Source organism: Geotrypetes seraphini, chromosome 3 (assembly GCF_902459505.1).
Source record: "Geotrypetes seraphini chromosome 3, aGeoSer1.1, whole genome shotgun sequence".
NCBI classification, from domain to species: Eukaryota; Metazoa; Chordata; class Amphibia; order Gymnophiona; family Dermophiidae; genus Geotrypetes; species Geotrypetes seraphini.
In genome coordinates this window covers 370,666,070-370,692,183 of record NC_047086.1, presented here as the reverse complement: position 1 = coordinate 370,692,183, position 26,114 = coordinate 370,666,070, and the positions used below count along the sequence as shown (strand labels likewise).

The 26,114-nt window shown below is 42.1% G+C and overlaps 1 protein-coding gene across 5 annotated transcripts in view; it reads left to right on the top strand.

The window, feature by feature from the left end:
• Positions 1-26,114, top strand: part of BABAM2 (BRISC and BRCA1 A complex member 2) — a 467,557-nt gene that overhangs the window by 400,241 nt on the left and 41,202 nt on the right. For all 5 annotated transcript variants that reach the window (XM_033939322.1, XM_033939323.1, XM_033939325.1 and 2 more), the window contains one exon: positions 20,186-20,339. In XM_033939322.1, coding sequence (XP_033795213.1) covers positions 20,186-20,339 — 154 coding nt within the window. The remainder of the gene's footprint in view (positions 1-20,185; positions 20,340-26,114) is intronic.

Genomic DNA, 26,114 nt, shown 5'->3' with positions numbered 1-26,114 from the left:
GCTTGTTTAGTTTTACAATGTATGTGTTGGTGTTCTAGTGCTCACTGCAGTGTTTAAGATGCTGCCTTTTCCTAGGTACACTCTTGTTGTGTGATATGTGGATTGTTACTAAAAATCATATTTTTCATGTAGATGGGGGGGTGTCAAAAAATGATTGGTCCCGGGTGTCACATATGCTAGGTACGCCACTGGTGATTGATACTGATATATTCCACAACAACTTTGTAGTTCAGTGCAAATTATATCCATTAAATTCAGACAGCTTTGAAGAATTAACAGCAGTTATAATGGTCACATAAATCTTAATATAAACAGTTCTTATAAAAAAAAATTTATTTTTAAAAGTATGCTTTTAACTGTTTCCTAAAAGCTAAATAATAAAATTATGATCTTAATCAGAAGAGAATTCCAGGCTTGGGCAACTAAATATTGAAAACTGGAAGTGAAAATTGGATTGGAATAAATTCCATGTGAACTAGGAAAGTGTAGATTTATTTTCTTTTTTTTTGCATTTATGAAATTTTTATAAGCAAAGAAACTTGAAAGAAAAGCGCATTTTAGAAAAACATTCAGGCAATAGCATTGTCCATCAATCTTCAAATATATCATGCTACACAATTCACAAAAGGAGGGAGAACCAAAAGTAATAAACCCTTTAACCAACCAGGTAATAAAGAAATAAATTAAAGAATAATATTATAGGAAGAAGAAATAAAAAATCATTATAAGATTCTCAGTAATTCCTTGATTAAACCTAATCTAAATCAGACCACTGCTGATTGTGTGTAGCCTCTATCAAAAACTAGTTTTTCTATTTAAAAACAAACAAAACATATCTAGTAGAGGAAATAACCACCTCACATTTACAGGGGTGAAGAAGTTGAAAAGTGCCACCCAAGGCTTAAACTCGCTATCTGTGCAAAATAAATTTCTTCGTTCTTTCTTGAATAGATTTTGTAAGATCAGGGTAAATCCAAATCTTTTGACCCATGTATCTGTAAAGTGTTATTTAATAAAACACCAGAATCTTCAAACTAGTTTCAAAACTAAATTGTGGATTAGAGAGTTTTAACATATTTTCTGGTACCCAGGGCATACAAGTACCAACAAATGGGTTAACTTCCCCTAACTGCGAAGGAATCAATAATAATAAAACGCTAGAGCGCGCATGCGCTCTTGAAAATTTGTGAGGTGTGGCGCCGTGAGGTGTGCTTCTGTGGCAACATTCTAACCTCACGGCGCATGCGGGGGCTGAAGGCGCCCGACTGTGCTCTCTCCCTGTCCTCGGCGCGTCACCGCCCGCCCTCACTCGCCGCTGCCTCTCACTCGCTGCCTGCCCACATCCTCGCCGTGTCACCTCACTCGCCGCCGCCGCTGATCCTCCTCTTCAGAGCAGCCTGCGATCGTGGCCAGCTTTAAAGAACCTTGCAGGCCGCACTCCAACCTCAGTAGCACGCTCCCTCTGACGCACGGGATCGCGTCAGAGGGAACGTGCTACCGAGTTGGAGAGCGGCCTGCTAGGTTCGCTAAAGCCAGCCACCAAGATCGCAGGCTGCTTTGAAGAGGAGCAGGCCAAAAGACGCCGAGATGGAGGGGAGGGTAAGAAGGGGATCAATACCGGGAGCCAGGGGGAGAGGGAAAGGGAAAGGGGCCTGCTTTGGGGGGAGGGGTGTGCTGGGGGGAGACAGAAGGGGCCATGGAGAGGGAGAGGGAAAGGGGGCTGCTTTGGGGGGGAGGTGTGCTGGGGCCAGCTTTGCTCTGGGAGGAGACTGAAGGGGCCATGGAGAGATAGGGAAAGGGAAAGGGGGCTACTTTGGGGGGGAGGTGTGCTGGGGACAGACAGCTTTACTCTGGGGGGGGAAGACAGAAGGGGCCATGGAGAGACAGGGAGAGGGAAAGGGGGCTGCTTTGGGGGGGAGGGGTGTGCTGGGGGGAGACAGAGGGGGCCATGGAGAGACAGTTAGGGAGAGGGAAAGGGGGCTGCTTTGGGTGGAGGTGTGTCCTGGGGGAAGACAGCTGTGCTCGGGAGGGGGGAGACAGAAGGATACAGACAGCGGCAAAGGAGAGAGTGATAAAGAAACACAGACAGACTGACAGACGCATCTATTCTAGCACCCGTTAATGTAACGGGCTTAAAGACTAGTCATCTATAATTTCTTCAGTGCCACCTCCTTCCTCAGTGGGCTGTACTGCATCTCTTCAGTTTTTCTTTGTGCACGCAAGCAGGAAGGTGTTTTCTGTTCTGCTTTGAGAAGTTTTGTTATTTTTAGGACTTTTATCCAAATTCTTTTGGTGCTCAAGAGATCCCCAATAGCCTTGGGGCAGCTCTGCCTGGAAGAAGACACAGATCCTCTAGCAGTCTGCAGCTAACAGGGCAACCCTTTGAGGAAACCTGTCTAGCCAAGGACCATTCCCTTGATAGTCAGATTCACCCCTGATTTAACAGGCACTTGAGTGCAGGCCATTTGGCCCCATAGCAGCCTGGGAGTGCTTTCTCAGGTGCCGGCTGCATTATCCTTCCCCCTCCCCCCCCCCCCCCCCCCGTTGTCATGCTGGCAGCCCGAAAATTGCAGCATCCTGGACTAGGTATATACTTGCTTAAGGCAGTGTTCTTCTCCATTATCCAGCTGCAGTGTGAGCTGAAGCAGGCAATAGCACTAGTGCAGCACAGCAGTGAGTAAAGCTATTATAGCCTATTGGAAATTTTGGGGGGACTAAGGATTATTGTTTTGGTGAGTTTGGGTGCTACCTATAGGGTCCTCCACCTCCAAAACCCCATCCCTGAATTTTCTGGACTTTGCTGCAGCTTTCTCTGACCATTTTGTGGCGCCAAAACGCTGCTGCCACAGCCATCTTGGATTTCCTAATTTTGATTAAAAAGCCTCTGTCTGCCTCAAAATCCTTTGATTTGGCTTAAAATAGATTATAATGGACTTCTCACACTTTTTTACCCCTATATTATGCCAGGTTTGTGCTGGATGGGTGGCTGAGGATCGTCCATGTGCCATGTGCAGAAGCGCATATGAGGAGAGTGGGGGCCCTGGGCTTAGCCTCCTCTGGTACCTGTAGTGCTGGAGAATCGCAAGTGACTTGTTCTAAAGCAGGGGTGCCCAAAACGTCGATTGCGATCTACCAGTAGATCGCAATGGCAACATGAGTCGATCACAGAGCCCGGGATGTCAATTCTGACGTTGAAGAAGAAGTTCCAAGCCAGTCAGGCTATGATTGGCTGGACCGGAACTTCATCTCTGATGTCAGAATTGACGGGGGGAAGAGGGGGGGATAGGCTTGTGGGCCCGCTGCTTGTGCAGTCACTGCATGTGCCTAGCCTGTTGCAGTGTCGGGGAAGAAGGGAGAAATCGGCGGTGGCGGCTTGGCGGGCAGGGAGAGAGAAAAAATAAAGAAAGGGGAGGGGGGCAGGGAGAGAGAGAGAAAGAAAGACAGAAAGAATAGGGAGGGGGCATGGAAAGAGGAAGAAAAAGTTTAATGTTGGGGAAGGGAATGGAGTGTGTTGGGTGGCAGGGGGCAGGCAGAGAGAGAGGATTCGTGGAGAGGCAGAGAGAGATTTTGGTTGGGGAATGGATTGAGGTCTGAAGGAGAGGAAGCATGCAGGAGAAAGAAAGATGCACAGTCGTGTCAGTTTTGAGAATTTATATCTGCTGTCTATATTTTGCACTATATTTGTCTATTTTTCTATAGTTTTTACTGAGGTGACATGCATACTTTAAAGTCATCTGTCTTGACCTCTTTGAAAAAAAAACCCCCAAATATAAATGATAACTAACATTTTCTGTGCATACAGTGTGCTTTGTGTTTTTTTAATTTTTATTGTGGGTAGATCATTTTGACTTGGTCAGTTTAAAAGTAGCTCACAAGCCAAAAAAGTGTGGGTACCCCTGCTCTAAAGGGAGAAAATACCTCCAAGAACTCTTGGAGAGCAAGTTGGCAAAATGCAGATGTATGGTTATGCTACAGAGCCTAAGAGACAACAAGGTGATTTTGTAAATTGTTGCAGGCAGTTGTCAGTCCCACTAATAGTTGCCAGGGTTTAAACAAGATCCTACTCTGTCAGTCCCAGTTTTCACTAAGGACAACCGAAAAATATTAGACGAATTTGAACTTGAGAGATTGATGTCTCTAAACAAATGAAAGTCCAACATGACTTTATAGCAGTGATTGAAGGTTTAGTTCTTTGTATATTGTTTTATTTTTGACCTGAATTGGCTGGTGGGTAAACAGTCATTAAACAAAAAACAGATAATGACTGTTCTCTCTGCCAATGGGAGGAGAAGTTAATTTTAGAAGTCAGCTGTGACAGCAAATTACAGAGAAAAATGCCCATATAACATGACAAAAAAAAAGGGACCAGGCTTCATAATCTTCGTCACAGAACCAATTAGGACACCCTATGTTTCCATTTAAATATATGCCTTGGTGAAATGCTGCCTAACTGGAACCACCAAAACAAGGTTAAGTCTTCAAAAGAAAGTTAGTTAGTTTTTTATTGTGAACATTTAAAAATGCATTTAGCAACAAAGCGTACTGGAGGGGCTGTTTAGATAAACTTTCTGTGAAAGTCAGTCTTAGACTGTATCTATTTTCTTCCATTAAAAGTATAGTGTTGTGGTTTTTTAATCATGAAAGTCTGGAATTATTGAAGGGACAGAGCTTTGTGCAATGCAGTCTTTGGGCAGAGCAGAATCTATGCCAAATAAACAACCAAGCCCTCATCCTCCATCATGAAGGAAGACTGTTTATGCTAACATGTAGTTAGGTCATCCTTTCCAAAAGCCAGGAGGCACACAGGCAACAGAAAAATACAATAATCAAAAAAGTCATCCTACAGTTTAAGCTTCTAAATGAACTTTTCCAAGATCTAGTGCATACTGTATATTTATAGAGTGAAAGTTCCATTATCCAGCACTTTACCATCTAGAATGTTCAGTTAACTGGGATCTTTCCCAAGTAGCACCTTCAGGACCTGAAAGTGGCATTAGCTAAAATAAAAAGAGCTAAAATAAATATAGCAGATCTTCATGTTTTGAAAACCATGCCCATTTCCTTTCCTTTTATTTCCTTTCCTAAGAGAGGGCTGAAAGTGTAAGAGCAAAAAGATGAATTGAGAAAATAAAAAGGATCTCTGAGCAGTAGAGGAAAAATATCTGATAAAGCTTAAATGACTTAGGAAAGTAATGTGGCAAAGACATAAGAAATGGCTTCGCCGGATCAGACTCTAGGTCCATCCAGTCCGGCGACCCGCACCCGCGGAGGCCAAGCCAGGTGTTCCCTGCTGAGAAACCTTGTTTACTCGTATTCCCCAATGTGATTTGCAAGAAGGTGTGCATCCAACTTGCTCTTGAATCCCAGAATGCTGGTCTCCATCACGACCTCCTCAGGGAGAGCGTTCCAAGCGTTCCAAGGCTTGGAAATAGGAGATGCCCGTGAAAGAAAGAAGTGTAGCAGTGAAATTGTAAGACTGGATGATGACAAAGATAAAGTGATATGTCGAAATAAAAATATAAAGGAAAAAAATTATACCTTTTTTATTGGACTAACTTAATGTAGTTTATGATTAACTTTCGAAGGTAACCCCTACTTTTTCAGATCAGAAGTAATCAAATATTGGCAAAATCAGTGTATATAAGGGAAACATGAAAGCATTTCAGTGGTAGTTGGAGACAAAGAGGTGACAAACAGTTTGAATTTCTTTGTAGTGGGAAAGAAAGCCAAGGTCTTTGTTACGTAGGAGACACAGAGATAGCAAAGCAAGTTGATCCTAGTCTTTAGCATCTGGCCTGTTTCACCAATGTAACAGACCAGATGCTAAAGACTAGGATCAACTTATACAGATATCATATTAAAAATTACAATGCCAATCAGGATGTCACCTCTGTCGGACAGCACTTTGGAAAAACTGACCACTGTCTTAATGATTTTACGGTGAGAATACTGAGAGGAAATTTTTAGACAATCCAAGAACGTAAAAGACTTTTGAAATCAAAATGATAAAATATTTTGATACCCACTGGACAGGTCTCAACATGGACCTTGGCTTTCTTTCCCACTACAATGAAACTTAAACTGCTTTGATTCCTCTCTCTTAACAAAGACCTTGGCTTTCTTTCCAACTACAAAGGAACTGAAACTTCTTTGTTGTAATTTTATTATGTATGCTTTATTGTACTCCATGCAGAATTGTGGGATGCTGTGGGTTATAAATTTTAAAATAAATAAAATTTCCTCCAATACCACTAATTGGGAAAACTCTACTCAAACTTCACCAAGAGTAAGCCTCTATGATTCTCTTAACACTACCGTACTTTGGCCATGGCAACCCTGGTTTCCTCTCCTCCTACAGCTCAGCGATCGGGATCCCATCCTGATCCAGTTATTTCCAATTCTACTAACTCAGAACGAAGGTTCCCTCCTTCATCCCAAACTACGTTCATTGGTACTCATAACCTGGTATCTATCTTCCCAGAAATAGATGCCTCTCCCCTTTTGCCTTTAGTCTTGAACATTATTGAAGCATCCAGAAAACGATTTACTAGACACTGTTACCAATTTAAATAGACACAATTTATTATCTGGTGTGATCTCCACTTCTTGGATCCAGTCATATGTCCTCTACCGTCTCTGCTAGACTACCTCTTTCATCTTTCCAATTCTGGACTTCAAATTTCTGACATAGTAACATAGTAGATGACGGCAGATAAAGACCCGAATGGTCCATCCAGTCTGCCCAACCTGATTCAATTTAAATTAAAAAAAATAATATATTTTTTTTCTTCTTAGCTATTTCTGGGCAAGAATCCAGAGCTCTACCCGGTACTGTGCTTGGGCTCCAACTGCTGAAGTCTCCATCAAAGCTCACTCCAGCCCATCCACACCCTCACAGCCATTGAAGCCCTCCCCAGCCCATCTTCAACCAAATAGCCATATACAGACACAAATCGTGCAAGTCTGCCCAGTACTGCCTTTAGTGCTTCGATATTTACTATTATTTTCTGATTCTAGATCCTCTGTGTTCATCCCACGCTTCTTTGAACTCCGTCACCGTTTTCCTCTCCACCACCTCTCTTGGGAGCGCATTCCAGGCATCCACCACCCTCTCCGTAAAGTAGAATTTCCTAACATTGCTCTTGAATCTACCACCCCTCAACCTCAAATTATGTCCTCTGGTTTTACCATTTTCCTTTCTCTGGAAAAAATTTTGTTGTACGTTACATCTCAATGCAATCAGTGCTTTTCATACTCAATTGAATAGTAGACTCATCTCGATGCACCCATTAGTCTCCAGATTCATGAAGGTGAAGCCCTCCGTTAATGATTTATATAAGAAATAAATCATTTGGGTGTCTCCACCCCATACTCCTACACAAAATGAGGACTAGCTTGCCACACACACTAACTTAAGGGCCTCTTTTATGAAGCCCAATATCACGGGCAAACACAGAAAATTATTCGATGCCCATAAGGATTAAATGGGCATTGGACCATTTGCTGCGTGACACTCACTAGTGCTGCTTTGTAAAAGGGGGCCTAAATCAGTTCCTCGTACCTTTTTTAACTGTATAAACAACTTGCCTTGAGCTTAACTTCCCATCTGTTTTTCCCAACATACTCTACTAGTGCTGCCCGATTTGTGATTCAAATCGATTCACCGATTCACTTCGGGTGAATCAATTCGAATTGATTTATTTTTGTAAAATATCAAACTCACCGATTCGTCAGCCCGCTTGCTAGAGACTCATTCGGGCTTTCCCTCTACCACCGGAATCCTTCCATCTAGTGTAACTTCCGGTTTTGCGAAACTGGAAATTACATCAGAAGCAAGGACTCCGGTGGCAGAGGGAAAGCCGAGTGGACCTCAGCATGCAGAACGGCGGCAACAAGGTGATTTTTAATTGGTTGGCTGGCAGCAGATGCCCGCGCTTCATCTTCCCACATGCACGCTCATGCTTCCCCCGGAGCCTGGCAAACACCCCCTATCCGCCACCTGCATGCATGCTCTTGCTGCTGCTGCTCAATGGCGTGTGCCTGCTCTCCCGGGTCCTGGCAGCGGCTGGCCTTTCATCGGCCACATGATGTGGTGGCGCAAGGGGGCTCCCAAGGAGCAGTGCGAGTGCATTGGAAGTGCTTCAGTGCGGATACGCTTCTCACTCGGCTTTTGCAAGGCTGCATCTTCTGCAGCTCATGGAAAAAATGTTTGTCCGCTGTGCGAAGCGCCCAGAGCTCTTGGTAGGTGCCACAATGCGCGAGTTTTGCCCTCTGCCAGCCAAATACTGGGCTTCTGTGTTGGGAGTCAGAGCTGGGGGGAGATGGGAGATGGACTTGGAGTAGGTGGACTGGAGAAGGAGAGATGGGGAGAAGATGGAGGGGGAAGATGGATGGTGGAGGGGGGAGATGAACTTGGGGGAGATCATGCAGAAGGGGGATGAACTTGGAGAGAGAGATGAACTTGGGGGAGAGGGGAGATGGGGAGGGATAGGGAGAGGGGAAATGGGGGGAGGGATAGAAGAAATAATGGATCTAAAAACAGGAGAGGGAAAGAGATGGTGGACAATGGGATTTAGGGAGGGAAGGAACAGAAAGGGAGAGAAGTTGTACACAAGGGATGGTGTGGGGGGAGGGGGATAGAGATACTGGATAGGAGAGTAGTTGGGAAGAGAAAGGGAGAGCTGGTGGAATCTGGGGTGATGGGGAAGGAGGGAGAGAAGCTGGATGAAAGGGTAGTTGAGAAAAGGTGGATCTGGGGATGGAGATGAAAAAAAGGAAAGATGCCAGACTTCCAGGGGAGGGAAGGAAACAGAAGGAGAGGACAAAGATGGATGGTTAGCACGGAGAAAGAAGAAAGAAGGAGACCCTAGCAAGCAAGTTATCAGAAGACAACCAGAGCCTTTGACCAACAAGATCTGAATAATGACCAGACAACAAAAGGTAGAAAAAATAATTGTATTTTCTATTTTGTGATTACAATATTTCAGATTTGAAATGTGTATCCTGCTAGAGGTGGTGTTAGACCGCAAATGTGAGCTAGGATTTAACAGAGAGAGGAAAAGTCTTTTTTGTTTACACCACAGCACCAGTGTGGGTAGGAGAGGGCAAAGGGGGTGAAGAGGCTATAAAATGAACCCACCAGGATGTTTGAAAAAAACACCCATTTGGGCAGGAAAATCGAATTGAAAAATCAATTCAGTAGGCTGAATCGAATTGAAATATTTTTTCCTGAATCGGACATCACTACTCTGAGGTACCACCCAGCTTGTTCCCATCTAATATCTGCATTTGACCGTCAGCTATGGTATAAACTGTATTATAGCAAAGCATTAGCGTCGTATCTATGTTATTTGAATGTTCTAATTTGTGCTTTTTAGATGCTTCATAAATATTATATCTCCCTTTTAGTATCTATTATATCTCTTTTATTTGAATTTCAGTGCTGTTAATAAGTATATTTTTGAAATTGTTTCATGGTAGTTCTATTAATTCGTTTCAATTTACTGATTTTGACTTTCCCTCATTCATTGTGTTTATGTTTATATTTGGTCTTTTTACTACTGTTGTGCTGCAACAAAATTGTAAGTTTTATGTTGAATTATATCTGCTGTACACCTCGGGTGAATCTCTTCATAAAGGCAGTTAATAAATCCTATTAAATAAATAATGAGGTTCACGAACCAGGCTAATCTGCATCCCAGTTTACATCCCAGGCTAATCTGTATCCCAGTTTACAAATCAATGTTATTACAGTAGTCGTCGGAATTTGATTGGGAAGTTTGTTGAGCAAAGTGAATCACTGATACAAGTAAAACTATTTTTAGGCAGTTTACAGAGCTTTATCCAAAAGAGTCTTGCCATTGGCAGAAATTGGGAGAGGGACTTGTAGTGTTTAAAGTCAGCTTCATGATTAAACTGTACAGTAGCCCATGGGCAAGCATTCATGCAGATCGGATGAAGAAGCAAGGAGTGTGTTAGCACTTTAAGACTTCTCCAGACATGAGTCATCCAGTCTGCTGACTCCACAATTGGAGCCCTGAGTCAGCTCTTCTTGGGGAACAGCAGTTGCATTCAGTAGAAACAAGACTGTATTGATTTATCCTTCTCCCCCTTCCAGAGTTTATTGTGTCAGACAGATAACAGAAATGTTTTGTTCACTTACTGAGTAAATTACTGCGTTTTCAATTGTGCCTTGCATCTGTTAATAAATAATAAACCTCTCCTACAGTGTGTCATAGCAGGAGGGCACAAAACCTGAGGTTCTTTTACCAAAATGTCATAAGTAATTAGCAAGTGGTAATCAACACTGCCACATTGACTGATCCAGTCACTACATCTCCTATTTGGGTATGTGTCCTCTCCTTGCTGTGATTGGTACGGAAGCACGGGTATCACCTCTTGTCTATCTGTACTTACTGTGCAGTAAAGTATTTTTTCTGTGCAGTAATTGTCAGAAGTTAATGCAGATGCTTTGCACTTACTGCTCTTTTGTAAATGGACCCTGTAAAGGTTTTTCTCATTTTGAGAGTAATGACAAGTTGCCTAGATGTAAAAGTGAAGCAGTTGCCTATTTAAGCCTGTTTTACAAAGACACACGGACGGGATGTATATTTATAAAACTTACCCATGACCACTTGGGATGTGGCTGATAAGTGATCCCAGAGAGGCAATTGGGATTTCACTGCATATTTGGAGGACTCACAAAAGGTTATAACAAATTGAGCCACCCTCTTGGTAGTGGACCCTGATGAGAAGGCTAAATTGTTAGTCTTGAATCATCTTTTAAACATAACTGTTTTGTATAGCCAAAGAATCCTAATCTTTCAGAGGTGGCACATATTAATTGAACATGCAGGAAAGTTTCTTGCTTTGAAGGAGTGTACACTAGGAGCTGCTTGGGGGGAGGGGAGGGTTGTACAGTATCCTATAAATGTTTTAAGATCTAATTCAATAACTTGGCACTTGATTAGTGCATATTTCTATAAACGAAAGCGGGAACCTGCTTTATAGAATATTAGTGTAACCAGATAAACAGGCTATATGGACTTTGTGGGTATAGGGTATCCTAGCGACTTGATGAACGCCATCAAGTTTTCATGGCCAAATACAGAAGTAGATTCCCAGGCCTTTCTTCTGCGCAGTATATAAATCCAATGTTGTTGCCGTTGTCACATCAAGCGCGATCCTCCACCTCCAACACTGCCTATCTGCTGCTGCCCAGATGGGTGGTACATCATTAATCTGACACTGAAACCTATCTGCCTTGAGAGGTCCTGCTGCTAGTAAAACTATCGGGGGCATAGCTTTCAGCAGATGCACACAAGCCCCAGTGGCACAACAAACCCATGTACCATACCCCTAAATAAATAGTGTCATCTCCAAGGACAAGCAGGACTGTAGTATCCTTACATCTGGGTAACGTCATCTCAACAGAGCCTAGTATGGATGCTACCCAGCATTCTTTAGGTTTAAGAAGCTTTTTGCAGCAGCCTTAATGCACATGTGTGAGTGCCTTCCCACCCAACATGTGAATGCGAGACTCTTACTCTCTCTTCTACTATACCGCGCTAGTGGTTTTAGCGTGGGGAGCCGCACTACTCCCGACACTCATTGAGTTCTTATGAGCGTCGGGAGCAGCACGGTTTAGTAGAAGAGGCCCCAAGTCTTGTTTTGCCCATGGATCTAGGAGGTCGCATCTGGTTGATCTCAGCACTTTTATCCTCACGATTTTGTGCCTTCCTATACAAGCATTTTTCTGATATCCTCATATAATTTTGTTTTATTCCCTTAATATTTTTTGTTGTTGTATCTCGGATTTCTAGTACAGAAGCAGAGAAAGGAGTGGGGAAGGGACATAAGTCAAGCCGCTGTAAGGACAATCAGTTTATTGAAATATCAACAAATTTCAAATTAAAAGTACACATATATAATGTATGCATAAAATGTGACAGGCATAATAAAGTCCTTTGTAATGAAATGTATATTGGACCACATTCAGTATCATGTTCTGCTATTTGGCCTTGCATCTTCACCCAAGGAATTTGCCAATGCAGTAGTTGCAGTGTTACTATGCAGGCTGGGAGTGTATGTGTTCCCCTATCTGGATGATTGGCTGGTCAAGAGTACATTACAGGAGAGAGCTCAAGAATCAATGCAGAGGGCTATCTGGGTGTTGGAGCTGCTAGGGTTTGTGGTCAGTTATCCAAAGTCCCATCTCCAGCCAGCTCAATAATTAGAGTACATAGGAGTCCTGCTAGACACAGTGCAAGCTTAAGCCTTCCTGCCTCAGGATCAAGCAGCTACTATGATTGAAGATACTATCCAGGTTCACAGAAGTTATCAGGTATCAGCTCAGCAGATGTTGCTTGCTAGACCATGTGACTTCAACAATACACATCACACCCTTGGCATATCTCCATTTCAGGAGAGCCCAATGGACCCTAGCTTCTCAATGACATCAGGCCACTGGGAATCTGGCATATGTCATCCAGGTCATACCACAGCTAAAGCAATTGCTCTACTGGTGGCTAATCTGATCCAGTTTGACCCTGGGATTACCATTCTAAATTCCGCCACCCCAAATGATATTGATCCCAGATACGTCCAACCTGGGCAGGGCTTCTCAGGAGTGATCTCTTCACATCAATCTCCTGGAACTATGGGCAGTATGGAACACTCTTAAGGCTTTCAGAGATTGGTTATTGCATCAAATTATTCTAATTCAAATGGACAATCAGGTTTAAATGTATTACATAAATAAGCAGGGAGGGTGCAGTGTGCTGTTTGGATGTGGCATTGGGCTCTTAAGTACGACATGGTGCTCAGAGCCATATACCTGGTGGGAAAGAACAGTTGTCTGGCAGATAAGTTGAGCAGTGTCATGAAACCTTAGGAATGGTCCCTCGATTTGGGTATAGCCAAGTGATCATCTGAGCAGGGGGCACTCCCTTGGAGGATCTCTTCGACACTCCTCAATAACATTGTACCTCAGCACTACTCCCAGACTAGAACCAGATGCCTTCTTCTTGCATTGAGGGGACGGTCTGTTGTATGCATTTCCTCCCATTCCTCTAATAGGGAAAACTTTTTTGAAACTCAAGCAAGGGAGCCATGATCTTAATCACACCTTCCTGGCTGAGTAGATATATTTCCCTCTATTTTGGAAGATGTCCTCCAAAGTTCCATGGAGATTGGACTGTTTTCCAGTCCTCATCATAAGAAAATAAGAGTTGCCATATGGGTATGGATCAAAGGTCCATCAAGTCCAATATCCTGTTTCCAGCAGTAGCCAAACCAGGTCAGAATACCTGGCAAGATCCCAAAAAGTAAAACAGATTTCATGCTGCTTATCCTAGGAATAAGCAGTGGATTTCCCCAAGTCCATCTTAATGGTTTAAGGACTTTTCTTTTAGGATGTTATCTAAACATTTTATAAACCCTGCTAATCTAACTGCTTTCACCACATTCTCTGGCCACAAATTCCAGAATTTATTTTCTATAATAAAGCAAATATCTCAGGAAATCAGTAGATAATGTGCTAATACTACGCATTATTGCTGCTTCTGCAATCAAGCAAATATTCTCTCTATATAAATCTTTCTTCATACATCACTATAACCACATCTGAAGAAGGGACCAGTGTGATCTCCAAAGTTCATGCACCAAATCTTATTTGTTGGCCCTTTAAAAAGTTATGCGACCCACAAAGACTCCAGACTTGTTCCCAAAAATGCTGGCGTACCATCTTGCTTTCTTCCTACCATGAAATTACCTTGATTTTTTTTTTACTGGTTTGTCTCTTTAACAATTCTAGAGTCTAACAAATGTAGTTTGAGGACACAAACTGCTTTCTGATCTTTCATATGCAGTGGTAGGTAGACCAGTAGAGACCTGAGCTGCCTGCTGCATGGAATAAACAGCAGGGTGATTTGAGGTAACATCCTGCCTACCTTAATTCCAGATATTTACATTATATTACCAGTTCAGTCTGTTTCCTTAAATAGAGAATTGCTTGCCTTAGAAACATAACCTCAACTGACTTCTCCTTTTTTTTGGTGTTAACTGTTCATGGGCTGTTTTCATAGGAGATCCTTGTCTGTTCTCTCAGAATATATTACATCTGTATTCAGGCTCAGAGTTAATGTGAGTTCACATATGCACAGGAAAGGGGTTAAAGATTTTGTAAAGAGTTCACAAAATCACTGCGGTCTAAGAAATTCAGTACATTCAAGGATTTTTTGCATTTTGGATTGTAAAGGAGTTCAAGGTAAGACCTAAAGGAACAATTAGCTGCAAGCTATTTGCAAATATGTTTGCTTGTTCAAATTCAGCACACTAGTCGAGAAGACAACTGTTATGTTACCAGCTCAGTATTTGTTTACCACACCTACTGTTATCATAGGACAGACGTTTTTAAACTTGTTTATCCCCCATTTTTGTCTCTCTTGTATACTTACCTCCATACCCAGGTGATACATGCTCCAAAGGAAGGTCAGGAAATTACATTCTGTACCACTCCTTTGACCAGCAGAGTTCACACTAACCAGCCTTGTGTAATAAAACTGCATTAAAAATCAGCATTATATTAGCACTTTTTTTTTTAACTTATGTGCTATTTAAAACTTTGTGCAGAAGTAATGTATTCAAAATGATGACGAAGTGAACCATGGTCATAAAGTGCTGTGTGGTGTGATCAACAGCAAACTATCCTGATTGTGAAAGTGAAAAGGATATATATGAAGAGTCGTGGGTTTTGTATTGTAGAAGCAGAACACGCATGCGTACCAAGATCTCCAGTGTCTTAAATACCAAGAACCATATGGAGGTTAACTGTGGCATAAGTTTCTTAGGAACAAAAAAAAAAGAGAGAGTTAAAAGGTATGCATAACCCGACTAAAATATGCTTAAAAGACATATGTAACAATGTACATACCAGGCATAAAACTAAAACTCCAAAGACTGTATGTGCAGCGGAAAAAAATGAAAAACCAAATAAACAATGAAAGTATAAAAGAACATAAAACCATAAATACTTTAAAAATGCCCTCAAAGAGCAGGAAATACTACATATGGTCGGAGAACTGCACGACGTAAAAACTAAAAAATGTATAAGAACTCTGGCAACAGCCCCTAAAATAGTAGGACTGGAACTCTCAAAACCAGGTGAACTAAAAACAGAAAATGTAAAAAGATGAATCTGATGTTAGAACGCAAATTTAAGGTCAGAGCTTTGGTGTCTAATCATGGAGGGCCCTTACTTGGACCGGACAAAGGAACATTTTGCCAGACACAAATGCTTTGGAGCTGATTGCTCTTACAACTCTAATAGTGCCGGAATGTGCCCCATGGATACGTTTAAAAAAGGGGTGGACGGAAGATATAAAATGTAGAAGCTGGGGTACTTACCGAGGTGTCAGGTCAAAAGCGCGCCGGGACAAAGGCGCGCCCAGACAATTGAGCTAAGAACCACTGAGGTGTCAGGTCAAAAGCGCGCCGGGACAAAGGCGCGCCCAGACAATTGAGCGCAGCGCGCGCTGCCGTGCCGCTCTAAATTACTGTTTTTAGTGCTCCGACGGGGGGACGTGGGGGGGAGCCCCCCCACTTTACTTAATAGACATCGGGCCGCGTTGTGGGGGCTGTAGGGGGTTGTAACCCCCCACAGCTTACTGAAAACTTCACTTTTTCCCTGTTTTTAGGGAAAAAGTTCAGTTTACAGTAAAATGTGGAGGGTTACAACCCCCCAAACCCCCCCATAACGCCGGCGCGATGTCTATTCAGTAAACTGGGGGGGGTTCCCCAACAAAAACCCCCATCGGAGCCCCTAAAAACTGTAATTTAGAGCGGCATGGCAGCGCGCGCTGCGCTCAATTGTCGGCACGCGCTTTTGTCTTTCGCGCCGTTGTCTATGAACCCTTACCGAGGGTGATATGTGATGAAAAACTCCTGTGGTAGTTGCTTATCAGTTTGCTTATCATACAGCAAAAAGTGAAAGTCGCCACGGGAACCCATGATGTAACTGATTAGGGGCATGTGTCCGGAGCGTAATGATAACATAAAACACATATAGAAGCGCTGTGATGTATATGAGATTACTATGGTGGCCAATAACTATAATACCTTGAGCATGAAAGTAGTGTCATTATGAAAATGACTAAGCAGGGGAAAAGGAGTGAAAAAATATATGAGAGTGTAGAACGGCAATAAGTAGTGAAATAAAGAAAATAAAATGTATGATGTGTTTTAACTAATTGGATGTATGGTGTTAAGGTGAGAGTGGTGTGTTGTTCCAAAGAGAATGTGTAGTATAGAAACATGTGATACTGTATGTAAGCAATGAGTGTGATGTGTAATTGTAATCAAGGAACGGTTGGAATTCTGTTTCCCCTGATGCAGTTCTAGCGAAACAGAGAGATGATTTTTTGGGAATGCAGTTCGAAGAAGCTGGATGGTACAGTTGATGAAAATAAGTCACAAAGGGCTCCTTTTACTAAGCTGCGTTAGCGTTTTTAGCGCACGCTACACGGCTAGAACTAACGCCAGCTCAGTGCTGGCGTTAGCATCTAGTGCACGTGGCAATTTAGCGCGCGCTATTCCGCGCATTAATGCCCTAACGCAGCTTAGTAAAAGGAGCCCAAAGTTTCAGCAGATGAGTTCATGGCTATATTACTACATCTCTGTGTTTCTCTGCTTTATTGAAACTATTGAACTACTGATTTACAATTGACTATTTATAATCGGCTTTTTGTACGGAAGCATTAGAGATTTAGTCAATATAGATTTTTGGATTCTAAGCACATAATTTAATCACAACATTACAAGCACATTGAGACATTTTAGGATGTGGAGATTTTTATGGCCAATGATGAAAAATAGCTCCCTCTGTACAGTTGGTTCGGCCTGTTCTTTTTAACATTTTTGTAAGTGATATTGCTAAAGGGCTGACTGGTAAGATTTTCCTCTTTGCTGATGCTGCCAAAATCTGCAATAAAGTGGACACTCCTGATGGTGGGGAAAACTTGCAGAAGGACCTAGTGAAGCTTGAGAAATGGTCTGAAATTTGACAGCTGAGATTTAGTGCTAAGAAATGCAACATCATGCATTTGGACTGCAGAAACCCGAGGAAACAGTACATTTTAGGGGGTGAAGAACTTTTGTGCACAAAAGAGGAACGGGACTTGGGCATGATAGTATGTGATGATCTTAAGGTGGCTGAACAGGTTGAAAAGGTGACGGCAAAAACTAGAAGGATGCTAGGTTGTATAGCAGTGGTCTCAAACACGCGGCCCACGGGCCGCATGTGGCTCCCCAGATTTTATTTGCGGCCCGCGGTCTGGACTGGATCATTATCTTCCTTTTGGAGCAGCAGCTTGTCTGGCCGGCTTGTACCGTTCAAAGCCGCGGGTTGGCGGCTCCTTGCGCTATCCACGGAAGAGCCGGCCAGACACGCTGCTGCTCCAGTGGCGTACCAAGGGGGGGGCGGACCACTGTTCTCCCTAGAGTGCGGCTCGTCTAGAGCAGTGGTGCCCAACCTGCTTCCCTTCCCTTTTCAGGCCGGCACTGTGTTATTTGATCTCCCTGCTTCTCTTCGGGGCCGACCAACTCTCGCCGCCCGACGTCAATTCTGACGTTGAGAGGACGTTCTGGCTAGCCAATCGCTGCCTGACTGCCCGGAATGTCCTTTCCGACGTTAGAATTGACGTCGGGCGACGAGAGTTGGTCGGCCCCGTGGAGAAGAGAAAGAGGGAGATCTCGGCCTGTTCCCGATGGCGGCAGCGGCAGCAGCCTATTCCCCGGCGGCAGTGGCATGGGGGAGGGCAGGAAGGAAGGAAGAAAGAAAGAAAGAAGGGGGGACAGGGAGCCAGAAACAAAGCAAAAAATGGGACATGGAATCAAAGAAAGACAGACATAGAGAAAGAAAGAAAAAGTTGGGGGAGGGAATGAGGTCTGGAGGAGAGGAAGCATACAGGAGGCTGAAAGAAGAGAAGAAATATTGGATGCACAGTCAGAGACTGATGAAATTACCAAACAAAGGTAGGAAAATGATTTTATTTTCAATATAGTGATTGAAATGTGCCAGTTTTGAGAAAGAAAAGATATTAAACTTTAAATGTGAGGGCTGCAGAAAAAATAGAGCACTTGGAGGGCCGCAGAAAAAATAGTTAATGTCTTATTAAAGAAATGACAATTTTGCATGAGGTAAAACGCTTTATAGTTTATATATCTTTCCTTTTAACTGTTAAAGGAAAGTTTTATAAACTATAAAGAGTTTAACCTCATGCAAAATTGTCATTTCTTTAATAAGACATTAACTATTTTTTCTGCGGCCCTCCAAGTACCTACAAATCCAAAATGTGGCCCCGCAAAGGGTTTGAGTTTGAGACCACTGTTGTATAGGGAAAGGAATGGCCAGCAGGAAAAAGGAGGTATTCAAGCCCCTATATAAGATTCTGGTGAGACCTCATTTAGAATATTGTGTACAATTCTGGAGACCGCACCTTCAAAAAGATAAACAGGATGGAGTTGGTCCAGAGGAAGGCAACTAAAATGGTTGATGGTCTACGTCATAAGGCATACAGGAACAGACTTAAAAATCTCAAATCTCAATATGTATACTTTGGAGGAAAGGTGGGAGAGGGGAGATATGATAGAGACATTTAGAGAGAGTAAGAAATAGTGGATACTGTGGATGGGTGGACTGGATGGGCCATTTGGCCTTTATCTGCCATCATGTTTCTATGTTTAGTGAGATCTTTTGTAGCTTCATAACACTGAGTGAGTATTTTATAATAAGTGTGTTCCACTCAGTTCCCATTTTAGTTTTTGGAAGACTTAAAGCTGCCATTTCAGCCCAAAAAGAGTTCCATAGGATGTTAAAATCAGTTCACAGTGGAGGATTTTCTCAATACAAGAACCTTCATAAAGAAGAGGAAGCAGAAGAGAAGTCCAAATATCAGAAGCAGCCAGGGGTTGCTCAAGGCAGTATGACATTTAGGCAATTGATGAGATCAGTAATTAGAGATGGGGGGCCTTCCCTTCAAGCTCCAGTTAGAGAGCAGGGAGGGGTTGGGGGTGGTTTCTTTAGGATCATAGTCAGGGACTGTGGGTCTCCCTCTGAACTCCAGTAATAAGGAGGGCAAGTAGGCATGTGTGAGAATTGAAAGGTGTCTAGGATAAAGAGGGAGGAGAAACCAAGTTATCTTTGTCATGAACCCTAATGAAATAATGTAATCCCTGGATATGGCAGGCTCGTCTAAATTGTAAATTGTATTGAACTCCTTCTGGGGTATATTAGCGATCCATAAATACTAATGTAATGTGAAATATGGTATGTAGGGTAATAGCATATATGTGGAACATGTAAGGAATTATCTGGGGTATCAGAAGGAGTTCTAAAGGGATATGTGCTCATTGTGATTGCTAGAAGAGGTAAGTGCAGCCATCCAGCAGATCGACCACAGGATTGGCAGGGATTGCCAGCAGCATTTTGAACCTGGTACTTGCAAGGGGAAAGGAATGATTGGGGGTTGCACCTGGATTATTAAAGGTAGACTGGGGGGAGGTGAGCTACAGGAGGGTGTTTTTGGTAATTGGAGGGTTTGGGCAGGGAACATCAGGAGGATTTAATCACAGGCATTGAGTGGGGGAGGCTTGTATTTGGGGGGCCTCAAGAGGCAGGTAGGCCATCAGGGGGAGGGGGGGAGGGAAAATAGGGAGCAGCTGTTGTATTAATATCAACTCCTTTAAGAAGTGCCCAGAAGTATTAGGCACCCGATACTCCCAGGCACTATGAATGGCGCAGTTTGTGAAATAGATCACAAGCTGTGTTATTTGTTTAATATAGAAGTGCCTAACCTAGGGTACTAAGCTACTACAAGTTAATCACTACTGCATGAAATTAAGGTGCAGTTAAAGACCAGCCCCTGCCACCTCTGGGAGCAGAAGACCCGAACTTGGAATAGAATCCAGGTCTCTCAGAACAGCTGTTGTCACCAATTTATCCCAAATCATCATTGTAACAAATCCAGCTAAAATGTCTGCTGCTTTTCCTTATAATATCTAAAGTAACAGATCAATTTAAGTGCCTTGAAGCACACAGAAATATAAACTTCAGCAGAAGTATAATTCTTTGCCTCCAGGAATCTTTTAGATTGCTTCATGAATCTCTCCGTTTTACCTCTCTTCACAGTTGATCTGCCCTTGTATTTTCCTCGAGACCAACCTACGCTGACATTTCAGTCTGTCTATCACTTTAGCAACAGTGGCCAGCTCTACTCCCAAGCCCAGAAGAACTATCCCTACAGCCCACGCTGGGATGGCAACGAAATGGCCAAGAGAGCAAAGTAAGTTAGGGTTGCTATCACATTACATTGGTAATATCCATTTGGTTTTCTGCCCAGGAATTACTGTATGCTGAAGAATGGGATTCATTGTATAAATAGTCTCAGAAACCAGCTGCATGGTATGGAAAGCTGGCTCCCTCGTGTTCTTTCATACTATTTCTATCAAAGCAGTTATAACTTAATGAAATGAAATTTAGGAATGGGGGGAATGGGGTTGTAACTTAGGAAATATATATATATATATATATATATTGTGTGTGCGTGTGTGTGTGTGTGTGTATATATATATATAAAATCAATCAATTGATCAGTGCTGCACTCTTTCACACTATCAACAAGGGGTTTTTGTGTAGTTCATTAATAAATAAGCTCTTAGAATATAATGAATAAGTATCTGGAGTACAAAATACTTTTAATTTTTATGACCTCAGCGTCAAATTTCATGTAAAGCTGGAGTTATACCATAGCCAGCCTCCTCATCGGTCATTATTTATCTATCTTGTGATAAATAAATAAATTAATCTTAGTAAACTCTTAAAAGCCAAAGTGACTTATCTTATATAGAAAACTTGGGCTCCGACATGAATTCAGCGTTTCACCAGAGAGCTGTCTCAAGGAGCATCCCCATTGAAAGCATCACATCACTATCTCCATGTTGGTCTCAATAATGCTTGAGGCAGAAGTCCACTTCCTCCCTGTTCATGCATCTTACAGTATTTTTTTGAATTAACCTTGGCAACCATCCCAGGATCCCTCCTATTTATAATAATCATCACACAAGCATGTTCCTAGAATATAAATAGAAATTACAATTCACCATTATGGGCTCCTTTTACAAAGGTGCGTTAGCGTTTTTAGTGCACGCTAGCCGAAAAACTACTGCCTGATCAAGAGGAGGCGGTAGCGGCTAGCGTGCGCTATTCCGCGTGTTAAGGCCCTAACGCACCTTTGTAAAAGGAGCCCTATATCTTTGAGCTTGGTTCCAAATTCTTTTTACCAAATGTTTTTAGAAAATGAAAAATAAATCAAATTTTTAGAATTTAACTCAGATTCTTTAAACCAAATCAAATTTTTTAATCTGATGATTTTTATCCACCCTTTTACCACCATGCTTTGTCTTCCGTCCCTAGAGGTGAGAACAGTGGGCTGAAAATCAGGATGTTCAAGGTTTAAATCTTGTTTCACTCTTCAACAACTCTTATGAGCTTAGGCTACTCACTCTTCATTTGCTCAGGTTCAAATCTTAGACTATTTGCATGTAACTCATCTTGAGCTTGGAAATTTATGTAAGAGATTGCTGTAGTTAATCTTGAGTCCACATACGTTAAAAATAAAGGTGTGCATGTTCTTATAGAGCGAGAAGGTCTGGAATTTGCCATGAAGGACCCATAACTTTATTTGTGAACACATGTGGGATAAGCTGCTGACAGGTCTTATACACAAATCTCTCTTGCTGACAGTCAATGATCCAAGTGATATTCTGAAACCATTCTATGATCTCACTGGCACTTCAAGCATGTAGCCTCCTGATCCAGCACATTCATTTTCATAGCACCTGAAAACATTCTGGTTGTCACAGTGATTGTATGATGAATGAGTTATTCTAGGACAAGCAGCCAGCATATTCTCACATGTGAGTGACATGGCCATGGAGCCCAGTATGGACGGTGAAAAGTATATTGTCACTTTAAGCTTCAACAAAACTTTGCAACTGCCAGCACCACCCATGTGCGAATGGCTTCCCGCCCGACGTCGGCTCAAGGTTTCTCAATTTTTTATTTTTGACTTTGTCTGTCCGAGTTGCCTTCCCGTTCTGTATTTTTTCTTATACTTCAGGTATTATGTTCTTTAATTTTTTTTCCTTAATTTTCTTTATTGTTCTTCCCGTGTGTTTTTTTCTTAAAAACTAAAATGATATTTCAATATCAGATCACGCCGCAATTGAACTCTATTTGGATGGTATCTCACTGAACTTCAAATCTAATTCTTGGAGATTTAATAACACGCTACTTGATGACCACATATAGCACATTAGAGATGCGCTTAAGGAATACTTTTAACTGAATAGACCCGAACACACCAGTTGGCCCAATATATGGGATGCCTGCAAGGCTTATATCCAAGGATTGATAATAAACATATCAGGCCAACAAACAAAAAAAACTCAAGAAAAATCTTAGCAGAACAAGAAGATAAAATAAAACAATTAGAAATACAACATCAGTTACATCCTGAAAATATGTAGACTCTGAGTGAACTCAGAGAATTGAGACTAGCATACAATATACAACTGAGTACACAGGCGGGTAACTCGATATTTATGCGATCAGCATGTTACCATAGTAACAATAATAGAAGTGGACATCTTTTAGCCCAATATTTGAAAGTTCAAGAGGAAAAATCTCATATACATGCTATTGTAGATGAGAAGGGTAATATGCGAACGGACCCTAAAGAAATCATATTAGAATTAAAAACATTTAACGAAACTCTTTAAACTACCAAATTAACGACTCTCAACTCAGATGAGTTTCTTGCAAACGCAATCTCAAGACCTCAGTTGACTCCTGAAGACAATGTGGTTTTGATGGAAGACATTACGGTTGAACATATTAGATCTTCTTTGAAGGCAATAGTGAAAAAAAAATCCCCAGGCCCGGATGGTTATATTGTAGAATTTTATACACAATTGTTCCTAATCTGCTCCAGCTTTATAATCACTTCATTTCAACTGGAGAGGTAAAGGGTACCTTTAGAGAAGCAAATATCATTGTATTACCTAAACCAGGTAAAGACCCTCTAAAAATCCAAAATTACAGACCCATGTCTTTAATTAATGTAGATGCAAAAATATATGCTAAAATAATTACGGAAAGATTACAACAAGTACTGCCCAAGCTAATCGGTCCAGAACAAAATGGCTTTATGGCAGGGAGATTAGCCAGTGACAACCCAGACTTTTTACCTCCCTTATCCAACAAGCACAACATTCTTCTCAGCCATACTTAGCACTTGCACTTGGTACTGATCCATATTCTCTGGCTGGTACCAACAAAACACCAAGGTCACGCCATACCAAACATACTTCTCGCCTGCAAGGTCTACATCTCAGAGGGCATCAGCACCGCATGGTACAGACTCCCATACTTCTTGACGTAAATCGAGGTCTCCACACTCTATGTGTCGAACATCGTCCTCCTCTTTCTCCAGAACTGTACCAATGATAAGGTAGACTGCAGACCCTTTCATAAAAATGACCTTGCGACAACCCAATTGCTGTATATAATTCAGGTTTATTAATAACAGACAAATGTCAGCATACATGAAACAACAAAGTACAGCACATTGAGCCAATGGATACATACAGAGTGGCCACCTCGTGTTTATGGATCCATCCCAGAGTTAAGCCAGCTGGTATGCCATTTATATACTTTTAGTCCAGTAGCCTAGCCTAGTTATAGATTATATACTCACTTTCTATTGGGTTGACACATTTATCACATCTACTAATTGTATAGTCTACATTTTTATCTCGGAACTATATTGAAGCATGGTATCACCCAGTATCAAAATCTGACTCCTCTCTATTTCCCTGACAATGTATTCTTAATACCAAGGTCAATAATTTCTGAGAGCAGGCCCCCTCCCCTCCTGAGTTTCATTGTCCTTCATTAGTAGTTTAAATAACTTTTGGTAGGGCATCTTATCCTGCAGTAAAGGTGCCTGGGATTATCTTCTTGTTCTTGTTTTGGGTTCGTCGTCTTCTGGAAAGTCCTAAAACATCCAAGTCTGTTAGTCAGCAGATAACCAGTATTGTAATAGTCAGCAAATGCTTGCCATCCTTCTGGGGCAAATATGAATACAGAGCATATTAGTTCTTGCTAACAGGGTAAGATATAATTGTCCAGAAACTAGAATTCAATAGCACAATGAATCTCTTCAAAATATAACTTTTGGGGTCTCATAGAGGTCTCACTTACATTTTCATGAAGGTCTTACTTCTGATTCTTTCTCACCACAGGCATTGTAAGAATTTTTCAAGACACTCTCATCATCGCCACACTCCATTCCATGACAAGCGCAAGTCTCCAACTCCTGTATCATACAGGGAGTCTCCTGTGGTACAAACAGTTGACTCAGACATTTCAGTCCATGAGGATTCTGATCCTGAACCTGAACTTTCTTTTTCAGAGTCGAATGGCATACCTTCAGAGCCATCGCCTCCTCCACCTTGGCGGCAATCCCCTTCTGAGGGACTGTCTTTCACAAACTTCATCTGGCAGATGGGAAAACCTTTGCCAGGGAAGCTGGAGGCAGATTCTGAGCCACAAGCGGAGCTCCTGGAGGGTCTAGATTTTGATGATGTACCAAAGAACCTTCTTGAATTTCCCATACATCATTTGCTTAAGGGCGCAATGTTCAAGAACTAGGAAACTCCCCTTACTCTGCCTATTGCACCTAGGAAGATAGACTCTTTATATCGGATTCAATCCCATCCTGGTTTTGCTAAACCTCAACTTTGACACCAGTCATTACTAGTAAAGGTGCTCTCAAGAAATCATCAAGTTCTCAAGTCTATGCCAGTACACCCCCGGGCCCAGAAGGACACACCTTGGATAAGTTTGGCCGTCAGCTTTATCAGAATTCTGTGTTAGCCAGCAGGGTCCTCAGCTATAATTTTTTCATTATTTTATATATGAAACAACTTACCAAACATCTAACCAAGTTTGAGCAGTTTATTTCAGCTGATCGCCTTTCAGATTTCTAAGAGACTACCCATAATCTTCTCCAAACCTGCAAGTTTATGGCTCAATCTGTTTTTGATGCCTTTGATGTTACATCCAGAGTATTAGCTATGTCAATAGCTAAATGTCAATTAGCCTGGCTTCAGGTTTCCGACCTTGATATTAATGTCCAAGATCGACTAGCCAATATTCCCTTTTTAGGAGAGGAATTGTTTGGCGACAAAGTCAAGGAAACTATGCAAAAGCTCACTCGTCACCAGCAGAGCACGTCTACTTTGTCTACTTCTAAGTCTACTAAGACTCAATTGAAGACTTATCCAAAACAGTCTACATCTTATAAGAGGCAATATCCTGCAACATCATCCTCTTCTAAATCTCCATCTCAAAAGAGGCAGAAGTCTGACGGCAATAGAAACCCCAAACTTCTGCACCCCAGAAGTTAACCCAGCCATTCAGACAGCTTTCTGAACAGCATAGCCAAAGTTCATCCATCTTTGCCCCCTCATCAACCTATCGGGGGTCATCTTCGTTTGTACCATCAGCATTGGACTCTCATAACAACAGAGGCTTGGGTTCTAAAAGTTATTTAGGATGGTTATTCTCTTACTCAATTTCCTCCACATACCCCTCCAAGAGAGCCTTCTTTCAACTTGTAACAGACTTCCCTTCTTCAGGAAATGGAAGTTCTCCTGCAACTTGATGCCGTAGAAATAGTACCCCCTTCCCAGAAATATCAGGTGTTTTATCCAAAGTACTTCCTAGTTCCAAAGAGATGGGAGGTCTTCAACCCATCCTCAATCTTAGAGCTCTCAACAAATATTTAGTAAAAGAGAAGTTTTGCATATTATCCCTAGGAACCCTTTACCCATTTCTAGACAAAAAAAGATTGACTGTGCTCTCTAGACCTCAAAGAGGCGTATACATACATACGCATTCATCCAGCTCACAGAAAATACCTTCACTTTCAAGTCGGACATCATCACCTCCAGTATAAGGTATTACCCTTCGACCTAGCCTTCTTTCCCAGAGT